This window comes from Spodoptera frugiperda, chromosome 23, assembly GCF_023101765.2.
Source record: "Spodoptera frugiperda isolate SF20-4 chromosome 23, AGI-APGP_CSIRO_Sfru_2.0, whole genome shotgun sequence".
NCBI classification, from domain to species: domain Eukaryota; kingdom Metazoa; phylum Arthropoda; class Insecta; order Lepidoptera; family Noctuidae; genus Spodoptera; species Spodoptera frugiperda.
This window is the reverse complement of record NC_064234.1, coordinates 605,030-633,024: the sequence shown is the minus strand read 5'-3', so window position 1 is coordinate 633,024 and position 27,995 is coordinate 605,030. Positions and strand designations below refer to the sequence as shown.

Below are 27,995 nucleotides of genomic sequence, written 5' to 3'. Positions count from 1 at the left end.
CTCGACTTCGACGTATGCGGTTTGCGAGTTGGCGATCGCTAAGTCACCGAAATACTTATAAAGTTAATAAAATAAATTGTAAATTAAATATAATTTTATATAGGTATGTGAAGGAAATTGCCGTCTCTCTGTTGCCGATCATAGTTTCAGGACATTTTTTTTATGTTATAGAACGGCAAACGATTACTAGGATCACCTGATTGCAAACAATCGGCGCCACCCATAGACACCCGCAACACCAGGGAAGTTACAAGTGCGTTACTGAAATACTGACCTTTTGGGGATTAGAGGATTGGGAATAGAGGATTGGGAATACAGGAGGAAGAGGAGGACGGCTCTCTCAAAGGTTTGAATAAAAATCCTCAATAATAAATATCAATTATTTTATCACAGAGAATCACATTGTGTTATACAACATATTTACGTGGCTAGTACAAAATATCCCTTACAATGATCCTTGTCTATGCATATATTAGTAAATACTTAAAAGTTTTCAATTATAATGGAAACACTACTACAAAATACTATCTTTGTTCAACAGTTGATTACTGACTGCAGAAAAGTTTTATGAAAAATGTCATGTAATTAAATATTTAAGATGCAATAAAACATTTTCCGACCATAATCACTTAATCTGCAGTAGACTTTTCTTGTATACAATGTTGATATAAATTGTTTGAAAGTAATTGCACTAAATTAACAACGAAATATAATTTTTATACAATAAAATATGCTGTTATAAACTACAGACAAATAAATACAACACATAGGGACACAAAATCTATAATAATATTGCAAATTATTACTATTGAAGACCTTAATTGTAAAATATGATGATCTAAAATATTATAGTGCAATAATTAAGTGACAAAAAATAATAGTGACTCTAGTGTCCTAAAAATATAAAACAAATGTACAGTCCTTTACAATAATGTTTGCACATTACCTAAATGAAAACTGATATAATAATATTATTCAGTGTATCTCAATCAACATGTGGAAGTATTACTATGACAGACATTATTACAAGTGACTGTACCCTTATATGTTTAACTTGTCTCCCCAACTTCTTGCATTGTCTGTTTATTTAGATTTCTCTTGCATTTTGTGTGTACCATTAGAACAAAAATAATCTCCTAAAAATATGAAAATCGCCAGTATATTACGAATTTTGATATTTAAGAAATGACAATACAAAAGCCAAAAACTGTACATAAATAGGTAAATAAAATAAAGTTTAATATTAGTAAAAGTTAAACTAATATGTTATTGTCTATATACAATACACCTATTTATACATTGGACTGGATTATTTAGAATTCAGTTTATCATTTTCCACCTTTGATATTGTACACTCTATGGGTATATGACGAGATCTAGTTTACAAACGTACATTCGTTCTACATACAATAATATAATTCGTACCGTACACTCGTACTTACGTAGGCCTAATCTGTATAAGACGCGGCTGTACATAGAATATTTGGACAAGAAAATGTACCACACGAAAGGCAAATACATACCGTCTCCGTCTCAAGTCCTATATTGCTAAGTAATTACAGGTGAATATAAAACCCGTACCAAATGGCCTATGCGCCCCACATATTACTTCCGAATTCTAAAATCGAATACATGTCATAGATACTAGTAAAATTAAGTTACTGGCCTATAAAAACAATTAACATCGATAATAGTGCAGCAGTCACACACAATTTTGCTGAAGCTTAGTCTATGAATATACGCAACATAATTACCACACAATAAAATAATATACAAATCCGATTTCTTACATTAGTCTTTTCAATGTACTCCGTTAGATATTTGGCGGCGTATTCTCTATAGCTGGTCTATACTGCACTAACCTTTATGAAGATTATTGCGATTTCTGGTACATAAAGTACAAGACTTTAAAGGTTGGTGCAGTGTATACTCAGCATTAGGCATTTTGAGATCGTTCAATTAGAAAGAAGTGTTTAGGAGCAGCCTATACATATCAGTTCTGCTGCATCACGATTAAGTAATTAGAAGAGTTTTGATAGAAAGGAGAATCGTGAGTGAATTTTCTGCTTCCAACTGTTCTTTGGTTTATTTTTGTGCACAAAACTGTGAATAAACTCCTGAATATTTATTACATATTTAAGAATTTTAAGTTTGAGCACACATTACAGTTGATACTAGATTATTAAAATCTCACCATGGTTTTAAGATCGACAAAGTTCTTGTTAAAACGTGAAAATATTAAAAACGGTGAAAACAGTGCTGTGCAACCACATGAAATCTCGGTGCGACATAGGATTAAAATGTTTAAAATTGCCACAAACCAGTGCAAAGGTAAGAACGTATGAGTATTAATAATTTGTACCTGTTGTAGAGAATATTGCCACATTGGCAATTTAGAAGACCAGCTTCATATTTTTGGTGTAAAAAAAGGAAACACATTTCTGCATTATCACTGGCCTCAAATAAGGTCGAGTCTTTGTGAATAAAATATATCTCCTACCCTGCGATTTGGTATTTTCATGACTATTGTCATCTGTGGACCATTTACAAGAATCCTGCTGGGGTTAAATGTACTGAAAATATAAGGCAACTTTATCAATTTTCCATCTAGCAACACTAATCTTAATATTAATCTCAAACTCTATTGAGTAGTCTAGTTCCTATAATGATCTTACTTGATCATTAATATTATTATTACATAGTACCTAATATAAAATATGTAACCACGGAATGACGCCTCAATAAAATTCTTGTAAATGGACCACATAAGGATTTCTCCTTCGATTTAGAATATCCAATAACAGTTCAGACCATGATACGCAAAGTTTAGCTTTCCGAGACACAGATTCCAATGATGATTTCATTGTTACTCAATAGAAAATCATCTTTTGCATTGATCAGTATTATTTTATCGTCATTATTTCTGTCCAAATAAAATCTATATACAATTATATGTACGAAAATTTCAATAATTTATCGATTTGGCACAGATAAAATTATAACTTGGTAGAAATAACTAATAAAACTGGCAACTTTGAAGTGGGTTGCCATCCAAAAGTGGGAAAGGCTACCAAAAGTAGCTCCATAAAACGTATATATTTTTGGATCAGTGTCTCGAAATACTGTAGTTGTACCATGGAATAGACCTCAAGTAATCATCGTCAACATGTTTGAAATATTTTCGTGATCTCTGCATTAAGATAGTTCAAAGCCGGTGTTGCTATTTACGGCATATCGGAGTTTGTCACGGAGGGTGCTTCGTTTCTGATAGTTTGGCAGCTTGAGTAGGTTGAAACAAGTCGACGATGTTGGTAGACGGTTCAGGGGATCCTTCTTTCTTATTGTGAAGAAGCCTCGGATCACGCTACCTGTTGGCCATTGAACAATAGTAATTTTAATAATATCTAATTCTTACACTTTAAAATACAGTAAAATCTTTATTTAAAAGTCAAGATTTAACATAAGTGGTGGGTTTTATACATTTAAATTACAATTTACCTATTGTATCTCCAGTGTCTTCGTCGTCCCCAACTTCAACGCATCGGATCGAAAATGGCGGCTTAAGGTGAGCGAATCCAAGGACTGGTGGCTTGGAGCACGAAGTCACGAACTGGTGAAAAACGTATTATTTATCAAATCATGTTTTTATGGGATAGGACATTACAAGTAGTCGGATCATCTCATAGTATTCAATAGCATTGTTGTTGCCGGTTGTTTACGGATTAGGAATTTAGAAATATGGGGATGTAGGGGGCAATTGACTCCCAGCGGTTGCTGGTTTCACTAACTATAACATCGCTCTCTCTCGTAATCGTGAAAAGGACACAGCTCTCTTCATTATGTTAATATTGTACATATTTTTGTTTTTAATCCATATCAAAGATAGTTTGACAGCAGAGGCTATATTACCTTGAGGAACATGCCCCGCTCGTGCTCGGAGAAGTCCCGCTGCAGCACGTCCCAGAGCCAGCAGACGACGCGGTGCGAGTCGTGGAACCCGCCGTAGTACTGCGTGTGGCGCCGCAGGTCGCGCAGGTCCAGCGGCACGTTGTCGCCGCTCACCAGCCGTTGCAGCTGGGGGGGAGGGGGATCTTAATGTTAACTATTGCTTCTCTGCTAAGCCGTACCACTCTTGACGGAATGGTCATGGTTAAAATGACAAATCCGAATCCAATGTTACAACTTGCCCGTAATTAATTTTGTGCATTAATGCAAAGATATTACCTAAAAAAACTTTCAGTACCTAAGAACTGATGATACTACTATCATGTTACCTAGAATTGCGTGCAGATGTCAAACCCCCTCTTCCTTATATCAGATTTTTTGTGACAATATCGGTGACAAACTACATTAATCTTATAGAACCATTTGATAGATTAGAGGACATTACCAAATTCAAGATATTCTACATCTTAAAAACCTGGATTCTGTATAATCCATTAACACTTACCTCAGGTGTGGAGAACAGGGACAACCACTCTGGATTGATGATAGTTCGGAACCCTTTGATGAAGGCGTTCGTTTGGTCCTTGATCTGAGTGTGCATTCTAAAGTGCGCCATTAGATGAATGTAGTTAATTCTGAAATGCACAAAATTAAATTTTAACCTCTTTTATTGCGGCATATAAGACACATTGGGTCTCGCGTGGATACACGATTCGGCACACGATGGGTGGATATAGTTATCTATATCTACATTATTATAGGTAAAGTTATTGCAAAAAAGCATCCTTCAATCGTTTTCAGAGTCATCCATTCAACTATTTATACTTGAACCAGAATGACTCGTAATCGTTGCATCAACATAGGCGCAAATAATAAGAGCGATAAGAATTGAAAAACATCTATAAACATGTATAGAGGACTCCTGATGATAATTATATTTGTTTACGAAGTTCCTTACTTGTTTTCATTAGTAACAGGCACTGCCTTCCCGCCGGGAACCAGTTCGTGAGTGACTATTTCCCCGAGCCGCTCCTCGTCCACAGAAAACGTAAGCTCCAACGATGATATATCACCCTGTAACCAAACAATGTTATTGCAATAAGAAACTTCAAGTCGGTACCCTGATTATAATCTAAGATAAAGGCGTAGATATTTAAAGTTATGTCGTGTCTACCCAGACACTTATTACTTGTGATTCCTAGAAATCACAAAGAAACGGTTCATCATCATCATCATCAGCCGAGAGACGTCCACTACTGAACAAAGGCCTCCCCCTTAGTCACCCACATAGAAACGGTTCATTTGCTATAAATACGAGGTAAGTATTATAAAAAGCTGAACAATCGCTTGATTGTGCACATACCTGGAAGTGTTTGATGTACGTAAGACTGCGGTAGAGGTCTCTGTCAAGCGACGGCAGCTCGTCGATCCAGGAGTACAGCGCCTGCTGCGTCTGGCCCAGGACTTGGCTCAGGAAGAACGACGCGAACGGCACGTCCACTACTATACCCTGCGCGAACAAAAGTTATGCATATAACACTAAGTACATTAATTTTGAGCATGCTTTTATTCCTACCGCTTCGATTCGATTCGAAAAGCGTGTTCAAAAAAAAAGAACTAAGATTGGAACAGTAAAGTTAAAAACCAGAAAGTACATATTTAAAATAACCGAACTATTATAGAAAGAAAAAACAGTTTATTTGCACCATAACAAAAATAACAGATAAAAAAATAAGATAAAGGTGTGCACAGCGCTAAAAGGCGCAATATCAATTATAATTGTAAAGTCAATAGAATTACAAAATAAAAACTGAAAAGTAAAAAACAAGCTTAGTCTAAAAGTGTAGATAGCAATGCTATTACCACAAAATTAAATAATTTCATAAACAATACACAAAAAATAATAATCTTATGCGAAACATAATTGAGTGTAACAGTCGGGACCCATTAAATAAGCTAGACTAAAATCATTCAATATGGGTCCCGACTGTTATACTCAATTATGTTTCGCATAAGATTATTATTTTTTGTGTATTGTTTATGAAATTATTTAATTTTGTGGTAATAGCATTGCTATCTACACTTTTAGACTAAGCTTGTTTTTTACTTTTCAGTTTTTATTTAAAGTGTTTTTTATGCAGTCGGGTTTTTTAATTTTTTTAATTAATTTATTTTTATTTAACACTTTTTAGTTAGTTATAATACGGCTATGTGTTTCTCAAGATTTCACCCGCGACACGAGAGAACTACTTCCAATACCAAGATAATAAAAAAGTAACACACGTCGATCCAGTTATTTTAGATTGATTGCGTAACACAAAGAGAGTAAAGGAATTAGAATAATAGTATAAATCCTTATCCTTTTAAATAGTCTATTAATTTTCTACATTAAATGAAGATAAAATTTGCTCTTTACACTGTTTCAAAATTTCTACTAGTTTTAGACAAAAAACGGTCTTTACAGTTGACGCGTCGCATGGGCTATGTAGATAGATTCCTTATTTAACGTTCAGCAAAGCGAGGGCGGGTCGCTAGTCCTTTATTTATAAATAAATTCATTGTAAATAATTTAGTTTAGACGTACTTTTATTATCACTTTTCACTTTTAAGTTCAGAAACCGCTAGTCAATCGCGTCGCGTAGTAACTATACGAGTATTTAGTTTGGATAATAAAGAACATAATTGCACATAGTATTTTTTTTTTCTATATGTCAGTGATATACCATTTTGGAATCCTCATGATGAGCTCTTTAATTTGATACCCATATTGTAGCAAATATTTTTTTTTTTTTACTTCTATCTAGGGCGTCTCACGGCCGCCATGTTGGTTTTTGTTTTACGTCTCATATCTAAGAACACTTGGGTAATTAAGACGAATCCAACGATGCCCTGATTGTCGAAATCCATCAAGCCGTTTCGAAGAAATGAGGTAGTATGAACGACGTTGGCAACACTGGTAGCCGGTTGTCAAAAATCGCTCTTAGGATTAAATTTAATTTTAAAATTAGTTTTAAGTGTTTTTATAGCTTAAAATACGTAAGATTGTGTAAAATTACGTGTAAAAGTACTACAGGCAGTGTTTGCCTAGTGATATTGATAAAATTACGTGCACAAAACTGAAAAGTTCCTGCGACCTGTCAACGGGTAACGGACGGAGAAAAATTTGATTCAAATCCTAAAACCAGGGGAGTATATGTGATAATTCTTGTTATATACCTTTTGCAATAATAAAAAAACCAAATTAATTGTCAAAATCATACATTTCTGTCTTCAGTTTGCATGACGATCTGTTGAATAGATCCTATAAAAACTTTCATCAAAACAAAACAAACATTGCGAAACTTTATTACGTTTGTTAATTTTGTGTGAAATTAACCCAAATAGTAGTGTATGTAATGTTAATAAACTCAATCTGAGACGAGTTTAAGCCTAAATAACAAAAAAGTTTATAATTAAAATTTTTCTTTGTACTTATCTTCTACCTACATTATTAATAAATTATAAAATTTATCATCATACTCAATCTATCATTCTACTTTTTTCCCCAGTTCTTCTTATAGATTATTACACCAATTTCCCTTATTTCAATTCATTTTCCCTGTCTTTCTGCTGTTCTTTTCTTCTATTTCAGAGTATCATCCGTATTAAGCATGATGACCAGATCGAAGGAAATGGAATGCAAACTGAGAGCAGCACTAAAGGAGCTGGAGTCATCCAAGCACCTATGTAACCAACTGCTGCAGGAGCGGGATGACAGCGAGGTGGAAGTAGCCAACATAATAAATAAAAACTCCAAACTCAAAAATGAGTTGGCTGAACTACACATATGTCACACAGATTTACTAGAACAACATAGTGAATTAATCAAACAGGTCGCTACCTTCCAGCAGTGTAGTGACACTCATGAACATGCTCTCACTAAAATAACACAACTGGAGCATAAATTGAGAGAAGCAGACAAAACGATACACAGGTTAGAGGCTTCAAAACAATCTTATCAAACTGAGAACACTCAAAGTCTTTATGACGAGTTGGTTGGGAGTGGATCTGGTGACATGTGTGAACCAGCCGTTACAATAGATTTGACTGGTGATGATACCATCACCGCATGCCCTTTACTATGCAGCCGTAATAAAATTAAAAAATATATTAAAATAAATAAAATAATTAAGAAAATTAAAAAGAGGCAAAATCTTTCACATTTAAATATAAAATTAAGGAAAGAAAAAGTTAATTTAATTAGTGAGTTAAATACTTGTTCTAGTGAATTAGAACAAAGTAAGGCAACTTATGAGTTAGATGTTAAAGCTCTTCAACAAGAACTTTTACAACGGGAAATGTTCTTAAATCAAATGTTCCAAAAATATGAATCTGCCCAATCTGAAATTAGTAAACATATGATTGAGGCAGGTAAGCTAGTCGACCTAGTAACTTATAGTGCCGAGAGATATGAGTCACTAGCAAATAACCTAACATGCAGTTGTACCCACACCGTGCAACCTGAGCCAGAACCTATACCTGTAGCGCATACAATAACTAAATCTATTGTTAACAATGCTAGTGTGTTCACAGACTCAATGGGAGCAGGTTTTGGGTCACTTATTTCAAATTGCCTTAATCCTAACAATAAAGTAACTAATTACTGTTATGATAATATAACATTTTGCCAAATGATACAAAGAATAAAACAAAACTGTATCACAAAAAATCAACCCGTTGTGTTATTGATGGGCGATAGTACAAGGGTAAAAAAGCGGGACATTGTGGATGGTATCAACACCTTACTAGATTTAGATGTAGGAATGAGAACAATATGTGCTTTCCCATATTCTGACACTTTGTCAGAATCAGAAAATAAAAATATATATTATCTAAATAAAATAATTTCTATGATGACATGTTGTCATAAGGACAAATTAATATTTTTTGACACTAACAAATTTGTTAGTGGTTTTCATTTGAACAAGGAATACATGTTTATTCCAAGAAAATGTAAAGTTTTACTTGCTAGTCTGCTAGCAAATATTATTAATGTAGTTTTTAATAATTTAAGTGACAAATCTATATTATATAGACAGTCTAATAATATAGAGATAAAATGTACATATAATAGTACGAAGGAGACTCACAATTTGTTGACAAATGTGGGTAATACTCCGGATAACAGTTTAAACTAATGTCTGAGACAACAGAAGATAACCAAGTTTCATGCATTGGTAAGGTATCTTCTGGCAGTATATTAAACTCTAAAGCCAAAATAGTACATAAGAATAAACAAAATAACTTGTTGACATTGTTTAGTCAAAATATGCAGGGTTTCTCATCAAAATCTTTAGAGATTGAACTGTTTTTAGAAAAATTTAAATATGATATTGTTTGTGTAACGGAACATTGGTTGAAGGGTTATCAAGTAGAATCTATAAATTTTAAAAACTATTGTGTTGGTAACTATTTTAGCCGTCAAACAATGATACATGGTGGTAGCATGATTTTAATAAAAAAATCAGTAAAATATAAAGAAAGACATGACATTGCATCACTTTCGATAGAGCATACAATAGAGTTGTCCTGTGTTGAGCTGGATAGGCATATTGTAGTATGTGTTTATAGACCTCCTAATTTACAGAACCTTAATACTTTTAGCTCAGTAATGGAAGACGTATTGAGGAAAACGTGTTCCAATAGTAAATGTACCATAGTATGTGGCGATTTTAATATTGATCTCTTGGAGAACGGCTCAAATAGTACTAATTTATTAAGTCTCTTTAAATGTTTTGATTTGTCTAATATTTTTCTTGAGCCCACCCGAGTAACATCCACTTCGGCGACTTGTATCGATAATATTTTTTGTAACTGTGATTATTTTAATAAAGACATTGTCAATAAATTACCTTCAGATCACAGTGGGCTAACAGTAAATTTTAATACTATTACAACTGTACCAAAAAGAGAAATTATATTTAGGCAAATTACAGATAAAAAAATTGAGTCGTTGAACCAGAACTTACAAAATGAATTATGCGACCAAATACATGATAGTAAATACCCGTGTGAGATTTATGCCAACTTATTGTCCATTGTTAAAACACAATTTGATAAAATCTTCCCTTTAAAACGTAAAAACATTAAAAGTAAATTTGTATTTTGTGACTGGGCTACACCAGGTATTCGTATAAGTAGGGAAAAGTTATTTGAGTTATATGGTATGAGACAATTTAATAATAGTGAGGATTTTCGCAGTCATGTATCAAGGTATTCTAAAATATTTAAAACGGTTTGTAAGCATGCTAAATCTCTGTACATTAGCAGTAAAATTAGAACCGCGGATAACAAAATAAAAACTACCTGGAACATAATTAATAGCGAGACAGGTAGAAATAAACAACGTAATTCTGAATTTAATTTAAATACCGAAAATGGACGCATTTGTACAGATATAAAAGTTGCCCAGGAATTCGAAACTTTTTTAAAAATATTCCACTTAAAACTACGGAAGCCTTGAAATCATCTCCAACACTATCTATAGATATTCTTAAAAAGAATGTCGAGAAATGCTCAATAGATTTTCGATTTCAACACACAAACCCCCAAACAGTGATAAAAGCGTTCAAAGATATTAAAGTTAAGTCAACTGAAGATCTCTGGGGAATGTCGGTTAAGGTGTGTAAGTCTTTTATAGAGACTATAGCACCTTACTTAGCTTTAATTTTTAATAAAAGTGTAGATCAAGGAATCTTCCCAGACTTAATGAAACATAGTAAAGTTGTTCCATTGTTTAAATCCGGTGATAGTGCGGAGCCCAATAACTATAGGCCGGTTTCTATCTTACCAGTGCTCAGTAAAGTGTTTGAAAAACTGATGCTTACTCAAATGCTGCATCACTTCAACACAAACTCTATCTTTCACAATCAACAATACGGGTTCACCAAGGGACGCTGTACAACTGACGCTGGAGTAGCTCTAATTAAGCGGGTGTTCGCCTCGTGGGAAGACGCACAGGATGCTATCGGAATATTTTGTGATCTTTCGAAGGCATTTGACTGCGTTGAACACGAGACTCTATTGCTGAAGCTGGAACATTATGGTATTCGGGGTATATCACTAAATCTATTGAAGTCGTACCTTCGGGATAGGCAACTTAAAGTACAAGTAAATAAAATAAACTCACCGGGTGCTAGCATGTCTATGGGCGTACCGCAGGGTTCAATACTAGGCCCATTCCTATTTTTGGCATATATAAACGACTTGCCCCATTTATTTCAGAATGAACCTCAGATGGTATTATTTGCTGATGACACATCATTAGTTTTTAAAATAAATAGACGAAAAAATAATTATGACGACGTAAATAATGCTCTAATGAAGGTTCAAAATTGGTTTACATCAAATAACCTAGTATTAAATGATAAAAAGACAAAATGTATTAGATTTGTTTTGCCAAATGTTAAGACTAACCAATGCGATGTATTATTAAATAGTCAGAAATTAGAATTTGTAAAAGAGACTACTTTCCTAGGAATCACTGTAGATGACAAATTGCAATGGGGTCCTCACATTACATCGCTAGCGGGACGATTGAGCTCTGCAGCTTATGCTGTCTGGAAGATCAGACAGCTAACTGACATAGACACGGCAAGACTAGTATATTTCAGTTACTTCCATAGCATCATGTCGTATGGTATTTTGCTGTGGGGACAGGCTGCTGATGTTGAGTCTATCTTTATCCTACAAAAGCGAGCCGTCAGAGCTATTTACAACCTAGGTCGTCGCGAATCTCTCAGAGAAAAGTTTAAGGAGATCAATATTATGACCGTTCCATGTCAATTTATTTATGAAAATCTTATGTATGTTAGAAAAAACCTACATTTGTTTGCGAAAGTATCTGACAGACACAACTATCAAACTAGGCATAAGGATAGATTAAGTCAACCATTTTTTAGATTGTCAAAAATAAGTAAGTCATTTATGGGATTCTGTGTTAAATGTTATAATAAAGTTCCAATGGAAATACAGAATCTGAATGAATCAAAATTTAAACTTTGTATTAAAAAAACGTTATGTAGACAAGCATACTACAAAGTAAATGATTACATAGAAGATAAAAATGCTTGGAGGCAAGCTGGTCCGGCTCCACAGGATAACGAAAAATTTCTGTAATATAACCATGTTATTTCGATGTGTTCTCTACTTTATACAATCATTGTAAATGTGAGAGCCCTGTAATCAACTAAAATCAAATTAGACTAGTAGAATGCATTTATGTCAGCTTGGAGTTGTCATGCTCACTCAAAGGTCTCATTGGCGGTGGCACGGGCATTGGATCGCTCGATTCCCTGCAACATGGTTGAGTTGGGCGGTGCTGGTGTACGTGTCATGTTCGTGAACGGGCGCTGTCAAATGGGACTGGTCAGCTCCGGACTGCATTAATTTTTATTGTCCTCTAGGTTATTTTCTTTTTCTATCGCTTCGACTGTATATTAGTTTTATATTGCTCTCACATATTTGAAGTATTCGAAACAATGTAACCAAGAATTGTATTGTAAATCTGATTGAAAAAGAGTAACCTATGGAGTTTCTTGCTCGTTCTTCTCCATAGGAATCTACACTTTGGAACGAGCAAATAGCTTCACTAGAGGACTGACCGACAGACAGACGTTATTAATATTATTATATTTGCTTTGACGTTCAAAAGTGCCTTCCTGGTCTATTTGAAATAAATGATTTTGACTTTGACTTTGACTTTGAATAAAGAATATTAGGCTCATACATACAAGATACGCGCGAAAAACATAACCCTTCCTTGGCAGTCGGGTAAAAATTACTATATCTTAATGAAACTGACCTCATACACAGCTTTGCCCAGCATCCTGCCGATGAACTCGAACAGCTGCAGATGGTTGTCCTGCAGACAGGACGTGGGCGACGGGTACAGGCGCTCCTCGCTCGTCACGCGGAACAGGTTCAGCGACGGATCGAACACGCGCTTTATCGTCTCTTCCAGGAATTCTAGAAACATATTCAAAAAGTTGTGGTTTACATTCATAGAAAATGTATTTTGAAATCGAAAAAGTTATTTATTTATTAAGACTTATCAACTAAGATACATACAGACAATCTTAAAAATATGGAAAACAACAGTTATAATAAAGAACAGAAGAATGATACCTAGATAGATTTATTATGTGACGACAAAAAAATACGTATACTACATAGTTAGTCGAAACCAAACAACATCCGTTATAAATAAGGATAAAGTTTTCATTGCAATAGTGAGGAAAAAAATTAGGTGCAATTTTTTTCCAACCAACCGAATTGGAAGCTACTAGTAGTTTAGATAGGGAGAGAGGTTCAGATGAGTACATCTTATGGTTGATATGATGACGACAGTACTTTAAACATTATTACTAATCAAGTTACCCTTAAACACCCCATCCTGGTCGATGCCGGCCTCGTCGAGTCCCTGTTCGTTGATGAACCGCACGCGGACGCAGCCCTTGAGTGCCCGGCTGGGCAGCGCGGCCAGCTGGCGGTACCCGTCCTCCACGAGCCGCGCGCGGCGGACCGTCACCAGCGTCGACCGCCCGCCGCATGCACGCTCCGTCAGACCCAGCACCACCTGGGAATAAAATGTAATGTATTATTTTGCTGCTAATTAATACTTAGTTTAGGAGACAGTGTCACTTTAGGTATAGAAAGGAAGGTATAGAATTTTACATAGAGGAGCGATTTATACCGTGTGTACTGTGACGCTATGGTATTACCACAGCCTCATAGAAAACCGTCGTGAAACGACCATTGTGACTTTAGTCGTGTGAGTGAATAAATTTACTGCCAGCTTAATCCCCCAAAAGGCTGACAATGCACTTGTAATTCTAAGGTTGCGAGTATCAACATCAGGGTTGACGAATACTCTCTTATTCAAAAAATTCTTACCTTTTCATCAGCTACTGCGCGTCGGAACAATCTGACACGTTCTCCGTGTGCAATCATATGAGGCGTCTTTTGGACTAGTACCTGACAAAAAAAAAAAAAATCGTATTATAATTGGTCATAGAAATGAGTTTGTAATTCTATTCAAATGTAGTATTGAATACTTATTTTCTTATTTAGAAGAGAAGTAGTACTTACTTGTTGGGGTTTCTTCCCCTTCTCGAGGTCGGCCATGAACTGTCCCTCGCGTATCTCCCGCACGAGCCAGTGGTTGGGCGGCGTGTAGGCGCGGCGACAGTCGCGGCGGTACAGGACCAGCAGCAGCGTGTGCAGGGAACTGAACAACTCGTTGCTTTGGATGGTTTTGAGATCTGGGGGGACGAAGGGTGAAGGGTTAAGTAAGTTTTTCTTGTGAAAGTCCAAACGACTAAGAAATTATTTAAAAATCATCTAGCTAAATAGCTATCGAAGCTAAGAATGATTTAAAAATCATCTAGCTATTTGATTGTGAAGAAAGCTTAGATATTATTATAATGACATAAACATTTAGACTCCGTAGTAAATTCTTTAACAACATTACTAAATTATGTAACGGTATAATTAAATACTCCAAATTACTATAAAAATATAACCAATTCAAACTAAATACAAAATTAATATTTAGACAGGCGAATGGTTAAAAAAATGAAATGGTTATAATTGTGCTCACCAAACAACTGTCCCATAATGGACTTGTAGACGAACATGTTGAGGAACTGCGACATGTTGATGAAGTCTTGCAACTTGAACGGGTTCTGCTGCTCGTACATCTCCATGTCGTCCAATATCCTGGGAACCATTCGTTCAGTCAATAAAGAAACGTATTTGAAAGGTAATAAGAGTTGTTTTAGGTTTGTTGCTTGTTAGTTGGGGTTACAGATGTAGAAATCGACTATAAAGTAGTAATAAGTACATGTTAAATGTATTTCTCATGTAAGTGAACTCTTGTGTTCTAATGAGAATTAAGTTGTTTAAACACAGTTCTGGGTCTACAAAATGTTTTTGGGGTAGATATTTTTTGTGATAAAAGGTTTGACTTTCCCGGTTACAATAAAAACTGGCGAAAAGTATGTGCTTTTAAAGTAGTTTTGCTTACCATTTCGAGACCAACAAATGTGATGTTATTATACATTCACTAACCATACACAATCACAAAATAGACCCTATATACATTTTATCTTATTTTGTTAATCTCTATGTATACTTACGTAACATAATGCGTCATGCAGTCTGCGAAGAGTATCAACATTTGGAACTCCGGCGCAGATGTCTTAGTGTTAACAGCTAAGAGATCTAGGAACGATTTCAGCCCACAGTTTGGTCCCAGCGTACACAAAAATTGCCATAACGAATACAATATTTCATCTTGATTACATAACCCTGAAATTAAACGGAAAGAGTTTTTACCCTTAACCTTTGAGTTATACCTTTAACCGACGAGGATGCATAAAAAATACTTGAATACTTGAAACAAAAAGACTAATGACTGTTGTTGAAGCGAAAAAGGTATGTAAGATTCGTAGCAACTGACATTCTATTGTCTCTGCCTACCCCCATAGGAGACAGGTGTGTGATTATGTATGTATGAATGGAGATTTTATCTCGATATTTAAATAATACAATACTGAAACAGTACGTGTACATCTTGTAAACATGTAGTTCTTATTCAAAATGTTCCCCGTGTACTGTTTCCAATAAAAAGACAAGTATTTCTCCACAAACCTGTAAGTATATCAAGTTTGACCTGCGTCATAGTCTGCAGCGCCGTGTGGTACATGGAGCATATGAGCGCCGTCTTCGTGCAGTCCGGCGAACCTAGCTTCCTATAGTGTTTGTTCGCGTTAGATCTGAAACAAGGCAACAAGACTATTTTTCTAATTCCGCTCTTGAGAAAAAAGCTCCAAACATATCCTTGTAAGCCCATATGTCCTCAATACTTAAATTGTCGAATATTTATCCTTACAGTAAATTAGCACAATACACGCACATGAAAATAAAAGATTTTGAACTATAGATAAGTAAGATATGTGTGAGTTTACTTTTCAATAGAGCATTGCTTTCTACCATGCTAAAAACTAACAAATTCACAAACAGTAAAAAGCTTGTAAAAATATTTAAGCATTTATTTATTAACTCACCTATTAGTTCTAGCCTCGATAGCTCTTCTAATAATAGCAGCAGGATTGTTACTCTGTACCGGAGTGGAAGGTTGCGAGGGCCCTGCTCCCTCCTCGCCACTCACTCCTGCATCTATCATGTCCTTCAAGGGAGTAGCCAACAACTTCTTCAATAATGGCGCTGCCCATAACAAAGACAGTTGGTTCCGTAAGTTGCCCATCGCTGGTGGCAGGAAGTTGTCCAAACCTTGGGAAAACCAGCCGAGGATTGGGTGCCAGTTGCTCAAGTTACCCTTCTTGCAGACCACGTACTGTTGGCACGAGTCCAGGAAGCGTGTTACCACCAACTGTAAACATTATTACGATTAAGCTTTTAAGGACATACTTTGCTGTACAAAAGTTGGACCAATGCCAAGTCGAGTCAAGTGATTGATAATGCTGTAGAGGAGATATGACATTGTTAATAACGAAAATCATTTATATCGCAGTAACAAAACCTTACAGAAACACATTCAACTTAAGGATTATTATTGACATGACACCTATTTCGGCAAACGAGCAGATGGATCATCTGATGGCAAAAAATCGTCGTTTCATCCTCGCAACATCCGAAGAATTACAAGTCCGTAGTCTTTTGGAGATTTGGAGTCGGGGAAAATATATATACTCCAGTCCAGCCGGCGCATTCATGCCGAAACATGGCTCTCCCATTGGTTGACGTTAAAATAATAGCATGAACGTACCACGAACGTAGGATGATAAGTCTCCGGCTGTGCATGGTCCCGCTCGCAGTGCGCCATCTGCACGAGGTTGGCGAGCAGGCACAGCGCGTAGTTGCCCTCCAGCGTGTTGAACACGATGCGCATGTTCTGGTCCGTGCTCAGGAACTCCAGGCACTTGTCGAACATCGAGTACGACCGGTACGACGACATCGACTGCGGAATAAAGATTTTACATTCAATTAGACATTACTTATAGTTCTGAATGTGTCAAAAATGTAACTCTAAAGGTCGAAGATCGGTTAACTTTTAAGTGTAAAAGAGAAACAAACATACGTTATTAGTTTAATTTGATTAGAAGACGAGAAGAGAGTTGAGCTAGGTCATGATAACATAGCATACTAGTCGTTCTAGAGAACGAGTCTTGTCTCATCAGTCTCTATTATACAGGGTGACTTTGAATTCGACGTATTCCTCTCGGGAGGTGATAATACAACTAATTTCCTACAAAATTAGCCCTGAGGTCCTTGGGCGGAAAGAGACTAGTTTCTGAGATATTCAACATTTTTGGTTTTGGTAAAAAACCCGAATTGATTACAAAAACTTCAATAAATAAAAAAGTACTGGTTGGATTTTAGTAGTTTTAGTTTTAATCAGTTGCTAATACATCAGTTATCATTTATAAATACTAATAATACCAGAAATATCATTCGTTTTAAAATAGCAAGCAATTTCCTATCAAATTTTGTTTCGTGTCACTAATTTGGTCGATAGAAAATTGGATTTATTTCAAAAAAAATATATGACACTAAGCGTACAAACTATTAGAAAAACTTCCTTGGTTTATTAGCTACCCAGAAACATAAAATTATTTACAAAATTCTCAAAAACAAATGAATTAATTGATGATAAGTAGAGTGTAAAGAGAAAAGGGCAATTTCAAAAACATCTTAATTTGCAAAATTTTGTTCAAAGTAACCTTCCCTACGACGAATACATACCCGAACACGCTTCCTTATCTCTATGACGGTCACTCTTAGACTGAATATGCGTCTTATTTCGTCATTATCTTCAAATATGTTTTGGAGAAGAATTTCGATACACGGCCTATTTCGACTGTATAAACAAGGGAGTTCATGTAAAAATAAATCGGCCTTAGGTTCTGGTCATTGTGCATGCCATGTAGTCATGTAGTGGGACCGCCCTGTCAATCCATCGCCTGAAAACCGATGTATCCAACCACTGCCGCACAGTAGTTCGATACTGCACTAAACAATCGTCGTGTTCGAATAAACTCATAATCTTGTTTCTAAATTTAAATTTAAAACAATAATCCTAGCTAATTCCTTAAAAATCATCGTAATTCTCACCATTTAAATTGTTGGGTAAAAAGTAGAGCCCAATCAAGTCATTATTAATGATACTCATCCAAACATTTGAATCAAAACCGTATCCGTGGACCTGTTAGTATTGCTTTTTTAGATTTCGTTGACTTTTTTGGGGCTAATAATGGATATTGTGATAGTTAGTCCAGCGTAGTATCAAACTACTGTGCGGCAATGGTTGGATGTCTCGGTTCTCACGTGTTATATTCTATCCCACTACACGACTACATGGCATGCACTATGAACAGAACCTAACGCCGGTCGATTTTTACATGAACTCCCTTGTTTATACAAACGGAATAGGCCGTGTATCGAAATTCTTCTCCGAAACATATTTGAAGAAAATGACTAAATAAGACGCATATTCAGTCTAAGAGTGACCGTCATAGAGATAAGGGAGCGTGTATTTGTCATAGGGGAAGTCACTTTGAACAAAATTTAGCAAATTAAGATTTTTTTGAAATTGCCCTTTTCTCTTTACACTCTACTTATCATCAATTAATTCGTTTGTTTTTGAGAATGTTGTAAATAATTTTACGTTTCTGGGTAGCTAATAAACCAAGGAAGTTTTTCTAATAGTTTGTACGCTTCGTGTCATATATTTTTTTTGAAATAAATCCAGTTTTCTATTGACCTAATTAGTGACACGAAACAAAATTTGATAGGAAATTGCTTGCTATTTTAAAACGAATGATATTTCTGCTATTATTAGTATTTATAAATGATAACTGATGTATTGGCAACTGATTAAAACTAAAACTACTAAAATCCAACCAGTATTTTTTTATTTATTGATGTTTTTGTAATCAATTCGGGATTTTTTTACCAAAACCAAAAATGTTGAATATCTCAGAAACTAGCCACTTTCCGCCCAAGGACCTCAGGGCTAATTTTGTAGGAAATTAGTTGTATTATCACCTCCCGAGAGGAATACGTCGAATTCAAAGTCACCCTGTATATTATGAAGTACTATCTGTTGTAATTCAGTTTATACTACATAGTGCTTCAAATAGAACACATTGATTCATCTTCACCAAGTCTATATAACAGAGTATGTAAAGCATAGCACTTACCTCAGGAGATATCAGCTGCATATGGTACACCAGTGTGGGTACAGACAGGATCTGTATGATGTACATGGTGAGCAGCTTCTCCGAGAACTGGGCCGACACCAGGGGGCGCAGCGACAGCGTCACTATAGCAGTCAGGGAGATGTTCTTCAGGTATACCTTCTCGCGACATAACCCTCGGAGTAGTAGAGACTGAAATAAAGAGATGATATTAATAAATCAATATTACTCATTAAGTTTATATTAAACTAGCTATTTCTGCGCGGTTCCATCTGCTCTACCCGACTCCTATTTCTCATAGCGTGATGTTGTATAGGCTGTAACCTTCCTTGATAAATGCTCTATTCAAAAAAAATATTTTTTCTAATTGGACCACCGCCGTTCAAACAAACACAAAAACAAACTCTTCAGCGTTATATAATTAATAGAATACAAGATTAAAAATGATGTTATCAGTAATAGTATCTAATTGGTGCTTATAAAAGGACAAATGACTGCTTAACGGAATTAGCATACTGTTCTTGTATGTACCTATTTTATTTATTTCTTGCTAACATTTCATTGTTACAAAGTTCTTTTGGCATTCTTGATTTTTAAGTAATAAAAGTTACGCTTAACATTTTAGTTAGTAACAATAATATTTATCATAAGTTATCCATTTGCATTCCTCACAAAAACTTCCAAATTAAAAGTAACAATCAACAGAAGTCGTTAAAAGACCGTAATAGACAAGGTTCAAGATAACTAATTACTATAGCGATTAAATGGAAAATGATTAATTAGTAAATAACGACATTGGACATTCAATAACATGATACAAATTATGCAAGTAACATGTAACTGCCAGTTGTATCCGTAAACAATTAGAGCTCCACAATGACCCTTTGCTTACAACTTGAACATAATATTACATGTTATAATAACAACAAATATGTTTACTATTCACAAGGCTCATTGATAAGTCTATAACCTTGCCATTTTGTATATTATTGATAAATTAATAGAGTTGCAATTTGCTTGGTTGGTAATCATCAACTGTAAATTAAAAGATGGAATTAAAAGGATGATGTTCAAATTGAAGGGAATGAAAAAAATACATTTATAAAAAACTATATATCAACGTCACGCCTTTTATTCCCGAAGGGGTGCGGCCCGAAGCAGGGGTGCACATTACGACACGTTCGTAATGCCGGTATACAATGTACACCCACTTTTCACTGTTTATTAGAAGTTATTAGAAGTCCCATGTAATAGGGGGAGGGCCTATTGCCATATACTGGGCTCAATTGCAGACTCCATGCTACTATAGAGACATTTTCGGAAAACCGAGAAAAACCCAGTACTTTGCCCGACACGGGAATCGAACGCGAGACCCCTCGTCTGGCAGTCGCCCTTGCGACAATTCGACCAATGAGGCAGTCAAAACTATACATAATATACTACATTATTAAAAACTCCTTATCTAAACTTCAACAAGTATGTCAAACGTTAAAGAACTAACATGCTTGCATCCTGTTTGATTAATGGACATTTTGTGTGTCATGCAAATTATACAATTACGGTAAGTGACACTATCATTTAGTAGATTACACTTAATTTGGCTGGGAATTACAAAATAGGTTGACACTGAGGCTTATATTATGTTCTATGTTTATATTAAAATTAGCTGACCCAGCAAAAGTTGTCTTGCCTTATAAATTATTTGTAGGAAATACACAGTAACCGATTCTCAGACTTATTGAATATGCATATAAAATTTGGTAAAAATCAGTAAAGCCTTTTCGGATGAGTATGGAACATGTAATTTTTACATAAAAGATGACACATCCATTTGAATTTCACTCACCTTCAGAGTTAAATAATATCCTTTATGGAAGAGTGATCCCATGACATTAGCACACAACTGAGTCATCCCACCCCTGAGCTTCTCAAAATTCTTTAGACGAGTGATTGCCCAAGTGTTGTTGGCAGTGAATGCCACTAGGGTGTGAAGGTGGATGAGGATGCTCTGCATATCTATCGGAGATTCAGGCTTCAGCTCTTCGAGGTACTGGCAGCATTTGTAGAGAAGATCCTTGATGTGAGCTATCCAGCGGAGACTGAAAATAAGCAGAAAACATTAAAATTAATATACATTGTTTTTGTAACAAGTCAGTTTGTAGTTGTACATGTTAATTATAACTGTCCTATTTTATTTATCAATTATGTTTATTGTCTCAGCTATTCACTAGGGATGCGAATCCAGGCACTATGCTGTTATTGAGAAATTGGATTCATATTTTGCCCAAACATTTATAATAATAAATATGTTAATGTTAAATATATCATATCAAAATTTTTGAATAAACTAGTGAGGAAATAATATAATTATTGAGCATACTCAGGTGATGTGAGAAAACCAAGTTCATAGTGTCAGTTAAACTAAGATGTAGATGTTATGAATCATCAATTTGGTTGAGTTAGTAACTGTTATGTACAATCAGGAACAATTCACAAGTAAACATGTTATCCTTATTAAACATGTTCATTAGAAACAAGCGCTAATAAATTGTTACATGAATCTGTAAACAAGTCTATTTTATCTAATGACAGAATATTCAGTAGATTGTGTTATTTAAAATGTATTTAATAGTAGTTAGTGTCTTTAATCTTTATTAATTAAAATAATTGAATAGGCCTTTGCCTATTCAATTATTTTATAATATTTTCAAAATAAACTGTGCTTGATACTTTGTCCTCAATGAAAAATTTTTGTTGTGTACTTAACATTCTACACTAGTGTGAATAATCCATTCTCTGCATTATTTCGAAATCTATTAGAACCAATCAATTACACTCTTTTAATACATACTTTTTTCAATTTAGTATATAAAATTGATGTACAACAGCTATTTACTGTCAAGAATATCCAGTTACTTCTCCTGACTCAAAACCACCTTGTTCCTACTCTTACTCTTCGAGCCAGAGCATTGGCAGCCCATCAGGACTAGTTCAATATAGTTTAGAATTTTAATTTAGTATACTTAAAATTCATAATTAATTTATTAAATTACTAAACCAGTGTTTGAATATTCTAAATCAATATGAAAGTGTACATTATGTAAGGCTATATACATATGTATGGCTTTATGCTTAGAATTACCAATGAATGCTTAACTGTATAAGAAAGCAATTACAAACAAAGGTAAGTAAGACTTGAAGTATTTAAAGGAAGTGTTTAACTCTTCTTTGCAGTTTTAATTGATATACATATTATTTTCATGATTTGAAGTTTGGCTTCTACTATTTATTTATATTGCAGACAATATATACATGTAGCTGTAAAATTTATAAAAATAAGTTAATACGAACTCACTTTATATCTTGCTCAAATCTCACTACCTTAAGATTAATATATATTTTGGATTAGATAGATAAAATTAATAGTCATTTTCGTGTAAGTAAATAGAAGTAACATACCTGTACTCTTTATTCAGGAAGACCCCAACATAGGACAGTTTGACAGACTCGGAGTGCAAGCTCTGGACAATATATCTGCAGAGGTTCTCAAATCTCTTGCGGTCTCTCTGCTGTTTGAACACCAGGAACAGCCTGCATGTCACTCGGTATACTTCCAATGCTGGTATCAGTTCCACTGGCTGAGGCTCATCCTGCGAGCCTTGGCTTGAAGTCTCAGGGAGGAGCTCGTCGAAATCGTTTCTAGAAACAAGAAAATGAGAGGGTCCTTAGAATTTTAAAATTTCTCAATGGAGAATTTTGTTTTTTAATGTATTTTGGTACATGTTTAGAACTAGAAGAAATATAATTTAAGAGATTGTGAGAATATTTATTTAGTTAAATAGAATTTAAATAAGAATTATAACAGAAAAACTCACAGTATACGTTTGACGAATTTCTTTCTCTCGAGCCATCCTCTGACGACTGCTTGGATTCTGGTAGCAGACTGCTCTCGTTTCTTCTCGAACGCGCGCTCCTCGCGAGCTGCCTTCGCCTGCTCCAGGAACGAGTCCTTGGTCGTCTCGTAAGACTTGGAATACATTATCTTTCAACCGATCCAATCGCACTCAACACAAATATTTCGCTTTGTTTCCCTTTTTCGTCTACCTGTCAGGACATCAAGCTGCACCGATGCATCGTATAAACTAAAGCTATCTCCCGTTACGCATTGTTAATGACTGTAAAGCACTCTAAACCAAGTTATTAAATCATATTTGCAAACTAATTACAATTGATTTTATTAGATTTACGGTTTATTTTAGAGAAGCCCTGGGGTAGAAATTTGTTATTTTGACATTGTTTTCGATGTTACCAGACTACCATAGTTACCATACTTAATTAAATAATACCAGCAATAAATAATAAAGTTACTAAATAACGTAAACATCATAATTACACAATTGTTATAATTTACAATAAGTATTTATTTTAATGTGAAATAATTAATTATTCGTGAAAAAATACTTTTCTTTAATTTATTAACATTCTTTTCCGTTTTTTCGAATAGCAACATTATAAAACGGTTGCCACTTGGAATAAAAACGTCTCATCTTTGCGGGAAAATTAAATACAATGAAGTTGTTGAATTAACTTTACTGGAGACGCTAATGTTGACCAAAATCTACAAAATTAACCACTTTTTTACTCATTTCTAGCCATTTGTGATTTATATATATCTACCTTATATCTACACCGGTCTATTTCATTAATACAGTTAGAGGTAGGTACTAATCATGATAGAGAAAAGTGTTACCTACACGTTTATCCTCACAGTTAGCAATAAGTGGGCAGAGTTAAAACTACGTAAATAAAACAAATTAACTAAAATACGAATGCTCACTAAGTACACCAGAAACGTTTACGGATAGTATTTGGGTGAGTAAATTCATTTGACAAATTGTGTAGATCTTTTTTATTTTCCTATTCCAGTCTTGAAAAGCGTTGCCCTATTCACTAGGATTTTCTCCTGTGTCGCGGGTGCGTTTACAAACATAAAACAAATTAACTAAAATACGAATGCTCCGAAAGTAAATCAGAAACGTATTTACGCTTAGTATTTGGGTGAATAAATGAATTTGTCCAATTGTGTAGATATTGTTTGGTTATTTTTTTTTCTTAAAAACATTGCCCCACATTAAGATTTTCTCCTGTGTCGCGGGTGCTTTTACGAACATACAAGTTCACATACGTATGATACCCAGACCTGGAACAACAATTCGTGGATCACTCAAAGAATTGCTCCGAGCGAACCGTGAAGTCAAAGTGGTATTACTGCGATGCTGTGAAGAAATAACATCCTTAGCTAACTTATCTTGGAAATAACCCGCTGACTTTTAGCGTAGAAACTACTTACTAAAACATAGCTTGAGAAATTCAGACTCATATTTGACATACAAGGATAATTAAGCACCTAGTCACCTAGACATCCAAGGGATTAGTCATAGCTACTTCCTCAGCTAATTGTCAAGATCCTGTTGGTGGTGGCCTTCCGGTGATTAGCAATGACTAATAAAGGGCACCCATTGTGGTTGTGAGTGAACCTGAGTGATAATAGATAGTGACAATTTTTGTACAATACGTGATAATGTAATAAGTGATAAAGGAGGTTCGTTAGTTCTACTTTGTGATTAACTGATATGATTATCGGGTTATTCATTATAGTCACCCAGGGGTGATTGTTCGTCTAGACTAGAAAGTGTTGGAGAAGAAATTCCAGACTAACAAGTCATATTTATGTACACAAACTAGAATGATTAAAAATAATAAGTATTATGTCACTGCAATTAGTTATCTACCAACTCTTAAAATTATTTTATGTCCACAACGAAGTCAATAAGCGCCTGAATTGTTTGCTAAAGGCCGCGTTTTTTGTGGTAATTATGCAATAATGCATTGATTTCCGTCATATGCATATGACGCATATATTTTTCTCTAGTTACTGTGTGACCTAATACTCGTAGGGTATGACCTATTTCCAAGCAAGGAACTCCTATTAGAAACTGATATTAAATTAACATTCTAAGATAACTAGGTATGGAGACTTTCTAAAACGAAACTCTTTACAAAATTGCGCAATTTTGTCAATCTAAACAGCCTTTAATACTTAGTCAATGCGAATCGAATCACGAAAGTCAATAAATAAAACGGTTTGGCCACGCCACATTACTTTCTCCGATTTTTTGTTCTTTTCTTTTTGCGGGATCGGGATTTAAAAAAAAACAAAAGACTTCGATTAGCCGCCTGTCCTTTGGTACAAGCCATAAATGTCAACTAGGTATAGAGAATGGGTTGTTTATAGTATTTTTTTTTTAGCTATTTTAGGTAGGAATTTTATGGTTTTTAATAGTTGCACCTACCAACGTTTTTATTTGGTAGTTGAGATGATGTTAAGTTGATTTAATTAATTAAATGCAGCTGATTTACATTTCGGTACAGTTTGGTGAAACAAAATGTAAATTGAATTGATTAACTTAACAACACATACCTAATGTATGTCTTTTAATTTGCATTGTAGGCATAGTTACAGCTACATCCCTTGTAAAAGATGAACTTCATATTTCTTTTTTATGTCATAAGCCGTTAAATGAGCATACTAATTACTTGATAGTAAGCAATCACCGCCGCCCATAGACATCCTTTTGAGGTTTAAGAATTTAAGGGTTGCTGGAAATCTGGGATTGGGAAGGTAGGTGATTGAGCTTATAAGGCATTAGATTTTAAATACCTGCATCAACTGATCTACCTAGATCAAGATTAAAGAGATTTCGAGTCAGGGTATTTGACCCTGCGCGGATACCCTGGTGATTTACAATCTCGGATCGGATTTCAATTCCGATCAATCGACATTGACATCATGAAATTTCGTACTCTTGACTTGCAATAGCCATTTAGCATTGCATCCGTATTTCGTTGTTGTCGTCTGTAGGTATAATGTAAAAGCAAAATAAAAAACCTTAAGCAATGACGATGTGTAAAATTGTAGTATAATCCAGAAAGAAATTAGTATGATATTTATTAAAATTACCTAACCCCGTTATTTGATGAAACACACGTTGATTATCAATATCTCTCAGTATTTCAGTAGCATTCTTCTTGTCCTAAACAACAACTGTACCATAACAAATGCAGTATAGTTTCTCCGTCCACCTGTCCCACCCTAACCTGCCCCAATAGATACAGCATGCTAATTATATTGCTTACCTTAAAAAAATAAACACCGTTATGTTAATACACCCCGTCAAACTGATGGTTCAGTTGAAGGGTGAATGGTTCTAACATTCTTTATGGGGATGGTCGTATCGAAGATCTTTATATTTTTTCATGTAGATAAGTTCGGTATTTGTGGAATTTTCACATAATGTAAAATATGACGGGGGTAGATGGATGACGGTGCGATGTTTTTACAGAACTTGTGTTTTACGTATTAGTTGCCTAGTGTTTCTAGTCGTTGTTTCTAACTAAAGGTGAGAGTTCCAATTACTATTAAGTATTTTTACGTCGATGAATTAAATATCTGACTCGGGAGTTATATACTGAGATAATAATAACAGATAGATCAATCAATTACATATACCTATACTAGATAGTTACATATCCAGAAAAAAATATGATACGGATATTCAGGTTCACGAAAAATCAGCCTAGTTAAATAAAATAGAATGGCTAAGTACTGACATTTAACCAAATCCTGGTCCCTAATCAACCACAACTCAGTAGAAAACGACAGATAAGACGGACAGACAAACAGACAGACAGACTATGTTACCTACCACTCTACCTAGTCATCGCTTTGGCTATGCCTCGGGGCATGTTGATATGCTAAAAAACAATGCGCCGAACACAGTACCTCCTCCTTTTTTGAAGTAGGTAAAAATAATAGTGACTGACTCATTCTTCATAGGTGACTCATCGAACTTTTGTCAGTCAATTATCTTCGCTAACGTTCGCTTTGTAATACCTATTATAATAAGACAATGGTTTGAGGGAAATTACATAATGATATTTAAATTGACACTTATCTTTACCTAGGAAATTAGTAACATGAATGTTCTAAATAGAAATTGTGTAATACGAAAAGGAGGCAGTTCAAATGTAGCAAAAAAGATAAACTACATGGATGAATAAGTATTTTACGTCCCTTTATAATAGGTATGGTTAACGGCAAATGTTCCAAATATTAATAGGACACTGTTAAGTTATATAAGGTGTTCTCAAAGTATATACCATGGCTTTCATGGGAGGTTATGTTTGAAGATTACAATAGTTAATATAAATTATTAATTATTATTATTGTTCTTGGAACACAACATAATTTCCCATTAAAACCCTGACAGATACATTTAGAACACCTTATACAGGCTTCGATTATTAATTATTATTGTACATTTCAATGTCTTTTTCAGATTGAATTAACCAAAAGGTTGATCGTGTGTACCAGCCATTACAAGTTACGGTTTCTTTTCTCCAATATGATCATCCTTAATAAGCAGATTTCATAGGCCCATTATCATGTAAACAAAAAATATAAATTCTAGTTAACCTACTTCATTAGATTAAAGGAATTTACCAGCAAGTAACAGAAAAACAAATCAATAAATTAAATATCTAATTGAATGTCTGTTTTAATAATATGACATTTCAAATAAAATGAACTCATTGTAAAATGCCTTGGAGTATGTATAAAAAGTTACCGTTGCAACAATGTATGTAACTATGTTAGTACATAGTACATAGCAGCTGTATATAATGGAAATTATTAAGAGTATTTGCTGAGAATCGCTACACTTCGTGTTA

The 27,995-nt window shown here is 34.8% G+C and overlaps 2 protein-coding genes across 2 annotated transcripts in view; one reads left to right on the top strand and one right to left on the bottom strand.

The window, feature by feature from the left end:
* Positions 1-27,995, top strand: part of LOC118266881 (caspase-8) — a 404,424-nt gene that overhangs the window by 109,220 nt on the left and 267,209 nt on the right. The window lies entirely within an intron of this gene.
* Positions 367-23,527, bottom strand: LOC118281844 (ubiquitin-protein ligase E3B). The gene is made up of 19 exons (XM_035602608.2): positions 23,081-23,527; positions 22,665-22,904; positions 21,052-21,304; positions 19,209-19,397; positions 16,775-16,966; positions 16,053-16,378; positions 15,637-15,761; positions 15,123-15,294; positions 14,585-14,703; positions 14,074-14,246; positions 13,879-13,959; positions 13,363-13,561; positions 12,788-12,951; positions 5,309-5,455; positions 4,904-5,019; positions 4,451-4,580; positions 3,910-4,074; positions 3,499-3,610; positions 367-3,368 (listed from the first exon to the last, which is right to left on the bottom strand). Exons 1-19 carry the CDS (start codon positions 23,242-23,244, stop codon positions 3,196-3,198), a joined length of 3,240 nt encoding a protein of 1,079 aa, XP_035458501.2. The 5' UTR covers positions 23,245-23,527; the 3' UTR covers positions 367-3,195.

What these genes read in the sequence shown, in the direction of transcription:
- LOC118281844 (XM_035602608.2), bottom strand. Translation starts at nt 23,244, where the DNA reads ATGTATTCCAAGTCTTACGAGACGACCAAGGACTCGTTCCTGGAGCAG. An exon ending in ATCGAGGCTAGAACTAATAG is followed by an intron (nt 15,762 to 16,052) that starts GTGAGTTAATAA and finishes GCCTTGTTTCAG; the next exon opens with ATCTAACGCGAACAAACACT. An exon ending in CCAGGATGGGGTGTTTAAGG is followed by an intron (nt 12,952 to 13,362) that starts GTAACTTGATTA and finishes ATATGTTTCTAG; the next exon opens with AATTCCTGGAAGAGACGATA.